The 4,565-nt window shown below is 37.4% G+C and overlaps 2 protein-coding genes across 4 annotated transcripts in view; both read left to right on the forward strand.

Moving 5' to 3' along the window:
- SNRPN (small nuclear ribonucleoprotein polypeptide N) overlaps positions 1-4,565 on the forward strand; it is a 65,078-nt gene that overhangs the window by 50,081 nt on the left and 10,432 nt on the right. For all 3 annotated transcript variants that reach the window (XM_037733734.1, XM_017515241.2, XM_037733735.1), the window contains one exon: positions 2,264-2,359. The gene's annotated coding sequence lies outside the window, so the exon portion shown is untranslated. The remainder of the gene's footprint in view (positions 1-2,263; positions 2,360-4,565) is intronic.
- The window catches only part of SNURF (SNRPN upstream reading frame), a 19,771-nt gene that overhangs the window by 5,463 nt on the left and 9,743 nt on the right, over positions 1-4,565 (forward strand). Inside the window, exon 2 of the mRNA XM_037733736.1 lies at positions 2,264-2,359. Coding sequence (XP_037589664.1) covers positions 2,264-2,359 — 96 coding nt within the window. The remainder of the gene's footprint in view (positions 1-2,263; positions 2,360-4,565) is intronic.

Consider the following 4,565-nt stretch of genomic DNA (forward strand, 5'->3'; position numbering starts at 1 on the left):
CATGCCCAGCTGAATTTTTGTATTTTTAGTAGAGACGGGGTTTCACCATGTTGACCAGGATGGTCTCGATCTCTTGACCTCGTGATCCACCCGCCTCGGCCTCCCAAAGTGCTGGGATTAAAGGCGTGAGCCACCGCGCCCGGCTAATTTTTGTATTTTTAATAGAGGCGGGTTTCACCATGTTGGTCAGGCTGGATAGTTTCTTTAATTGTATTATGTTATAAATTATTAACTATATTTGCATGCCCACCATAATATAACACTGATCAATACTAAATTCCTTTTCATGGCTGAATGATATTCCTTTGGCTATACCATATTTTCTTTATTCATAAGTTGATGGACATTTGAGTTTTCACTTTTTGTCTGTTATGAATATTGCTACTGGGAACATGTATGAGTTTGGGTCTTCATCTACCAGTGGAGTTAGGGTCATATGTTAATTTCATGATTAACATTTTTAGGAAGTTTCCAAAAGCTATATATACCGTTATATGCTCCCACCAGCAATTCCCCACCTCCTTCCCATATACTGTGGTGTCAGATGGTGGCCTTTCAGTGGGGTTTTTCTTTTTGAGGCAGGGTCTGACTGTGTCACCAAGGCTGGTGTGCAGTGGCATGATCTCAGGTCACCACAGCCTCTGCCTCACAGGCTCAAGGGCCCCACTCACCTCAGCCTCCTGAGTAGTTGGCACCACAGGCATGGACCACCACACCCAGCTAATTTTTGTATTTTTTTGTACAGACGTTGCCCAAGCTGGTCTTGACCTCCTGAGCTCAAGTGATCAGCCAGCCTCAGCCTCCCATGAACCTAAGTGGGGTTTGGATTTGCATATTTAGTGACTAATGTTCAGCATCATTTCATATAGATTAGCTATTGGTTTATGTTTGGAGGACTGTCTATTCAAGTGTTACCCATTGTAGCAATAGAATTTGCCCTTTTATTGTTGAGTTGTAACAGTTCCTTACATATTCTGGTTATCAAACTTGAAAAAATACTTCTGTGATGTGTGATTGACATACAAAAACTGTAGATAATGTTAAAAGTTGCTATGCTAAAGAGGTAAGTATATGCCTTTGAAATTATTATCTTATCACAATTAGTGGCGTAAATGTATCCATCACCTGAAAAAGTTTCTTTGCCTCTATCTTTTTTTTTCATTGTTTAGATTTTATTTTTGTTTTTGGATATTAGACGCTTAGCTGTACGTTTAGCAAATATTTTTTCGTATTCTGCTTATCCTTTCACTTTAGTGTTTTTGGAACAAAGTTGATTTGTTGTCGAAGTACACTTTATCTCTTATACTGCTTGTAATTCAGTTACACTTAATAGACCATTCTGTAATCAAAAATAATAAACATCAGTGTTTAAAAGTTTGCCATTTAAAAATCAAATGTGTGACATGACTTGGAATATTTAAATTCTTGAAGGAATAAAACAGCTGTGTGTTATTGGTAAGCTGTTTTACCAATCTAAAAGTCTAACGTGGCTTAGAAACATCTAGGGTTCAGAAAATTATTAATAGCTTTTGGCAGGTATCCTTTGAATTTTGCTTTTGAGATATTACTTGTATTAGTGAAAGGCCCTATTTGTCATCTTTAAGGTTTCATAGGTGGTTTGTGCAGTCCTTAATATGGCTAGTCCAAGTGTAGGATTTCATGTTCTGTTCCCTTGAGCAGCCATTTTGTGAGGGATTCTGCACATCATAAAATGGCGTGGTTTTTTGTTTTTGTTATGTTGATAGTTTTTAGTCTGAACAGCTCTTCTATTGCTTTGCAAATCCTAAAGCACCATCTGCGTGGTTTTTTAAGTAGATATTTTATAATTAAACTACGTTCTACGATTCCACCATACAAAAGTACGTCTATTGTATCCTTAAAATATTTTTTGAAACCATTTTTGAAATAAGGTTTACTGTTTTTAGGGGGAAGGTGAGTAAGGTAGTGGTGGTATGTGTATATATGTCTGCATAAGTGGGAAGTTTATATGTATGTGACTAAAAATATAAGTTGATACACTATTTTAATTCCATTTTCTGATTTTTTAAAAGCAGGTTTTCTGAATTCACAGGCTTCTAAAAGGAGAAAAGTGGGTAGAGCATAGATTCTGACTGAAGGCTAAAGATCTTGTAATAATTTTACCTTTTTTAATTAGGTTTAATAACACATTATATTAAATGTAGCTCAAAATACAACCTTGACAATAGTTATTTCATAGATTGATGCAGTCTACCAAACAAATCCCTCTTTTTTTCTGTTTCAGGGATCGCTTACACCTGAGACGGACTACAGAACAGCACGTACCAGAGGTGGAGGTCCAAGTCAAACGCAGAAGGACTGCCTCACTGAGCAGCCAAGAGTGAGTACAGACTGTATTTAAAACAAATGCAAGTGAGAATCCTGTTTCAGATTGGAACAAAATATCATACAATGAGGTGATTCAAATGAACTTAATTGAGGAAGCAGACACGTGTACTACAGAAGATGTAGTTAGAAAATCAATGAAATTCTTAACCGTATTATTAAAATAACTCACCCTCTTATAGATTTTAGTATAATTTATTTTCTTTTTTCTTATGCATGTCTAAGTCATTTTATCTTTATAAAAATTTGTAATTACCCTTCAACATAAAGCATATTTACATTTTTTCTGCATTCTTAAATTATTAAATCACTTTGTATGTTTGCAAAATGTACTGTGCACTGAAGTTATTACATATTCTTGCTCTGGTATTTAGGTGTTTGTTTTTGGTTAGTGTATTCTGTTAAGATTTAAAATACATTGCTGTTTTTCATCCTGTTTTTAGTGTGTGCATATATATATGTAGAATGTATACATAGGATGTATTAACGGACACACTTAGTCACACATTTTAATTTACATTTCTAGAAGGGACATTTTAATTAAAAATATGTAAACATTTTAAATGACCTAATACATATTTAATCCATGTTGAAACTTTGGCGTTTTGTCATTGTCATCAAAATTTTGACAGGGCTGGGCACGGTGGCTCATGCCTGTTATCCCAGCACTTTTAGAGGCTGAGGCAGGTGGATCACGAGGTTGGGAGATAGAGACCATCCTAACCAACGTGGTGAAACCCCATCTCTACTAAAATAAAAAAAATCATCTGGGTATGGTGGTGCATCCCTGTAGCAGCTACTCGGGAGGCTGAGGCAGGGGAATTGCTTGAACCTGGAGACAGAGATCACAGTGAGCTGAGATCACACCACTGAACTCCAGCCTGGCGACACAGCAAGACTCTGTCTCAAAACAAACAAAAAATACAGAAATTAGCAGACGTGGTGGTGTGTGCCTGTAATTCCAGCTACCCAGGAGGCTGAGGCAGAAGAATTGCTTGAACTCAGGAGGTGGAGGTTCCAGTGAGCCGAGATCATGTCATTGCATGATCTCTTGCTCAGCCTGGGCAGCAGAGCAAGACTTCCTCTCAAAAACAAAAAATCACTGATTTATTTTAAATTTTTAAATTAATTTTATTCTTTCAGTGTATATGTCACTAAATCAGCTCTTATTCTTTAGGGCTGGATGATGCATTGAGAGTTCAAAGGGAAATTTGAAATTGGAGCTGGGTAGTTGTCTTAATCTATTTTATGCAAAGCTTCAAATGTCTTTTCAAATTTGTGTTCTGCACTTTATGAATTAAATACTGTATAGGCTGCCTCTTGTTTTCTCAGTCTTTTGTCTTCTGTTGGGTTACAGGTTAAACCTGAGGGGGACATTGCAATAGGAAATTCTTAAGAGAATTTCCTGTCAAGATGCAGGTTTTTTTTTTGACTGAAACACTTCTTAGACCTTTATTAAATCAGAGATTTAGTTACCATTTGTAAACAAAGAGGTTAGAATGGAGAAAGCCCAAATTAAGATTTATTTAGTCACTAGAGTGTGAATAAGAGTATGAAGAGTTAAAGGTATGTGCAATGCAATTCTGACTACCTGGAGTTAGTGCCAATTTCACTGTACAGATGCCCTCCAGAGCATTCCCCTCCATGCAGACTTCAACTCCAGGCTCCCTGATTGGCAGGGCACCCACACTTCTGATTATAGATTTCTGAGGTCCTGCTATCTTCTTGGGTTTTATAAATGACTAGTAGAACTCAAGAAAGTGCTATATTTATTAGTTTTATTATAAAGGATACAAATCAGCAGATGCATAGAGCAAAACCTGGGCAGATCCCCCTACAAAGCTTCTCTGCCCTCAGGATGCATTACCTGCACATTAGTGTACATTATCACTCAGGAAGCTCACTAGAGCTCCAGATGTCCAGGATTTTTGTTGGGAACTCATTATGTTGACAAGACTGAATCTTTGGACATGTCACTGAATTGAGTCAGCAACTCTCCTGCCCTCCCAGGAGGGCTTGCTCAAAGCCCCAACCCTTTAATCTTTGTTTGAACTTTTGTGGCCTGGTTAGTCACCATCCTGAGACATCTCATTAGCATGAACTCAGGTGTGATCCTAGGGACTCACCTTGAATAGCAAACACATTCCTTTCACTTGGTAAATTCCATGAATTTATAGGTTACTTCCCAGAAACTACGGCCA

The sequence above is a fragment of the Cebus imitator genome, unplaced genomic scaffold, assembly GCF_001604975.1.
Source record: "Cebus imitator isolate Cc_AM_T3 unplaced genomic scaffold, Cebus_imitator-1.0 Scaffold544, whole genome shotgun sequence".
NCBI lineage: Eukaryota > Metazoa > Chordata > Mammalia > Primates > Cebidae > Cebus > Cebus imitator.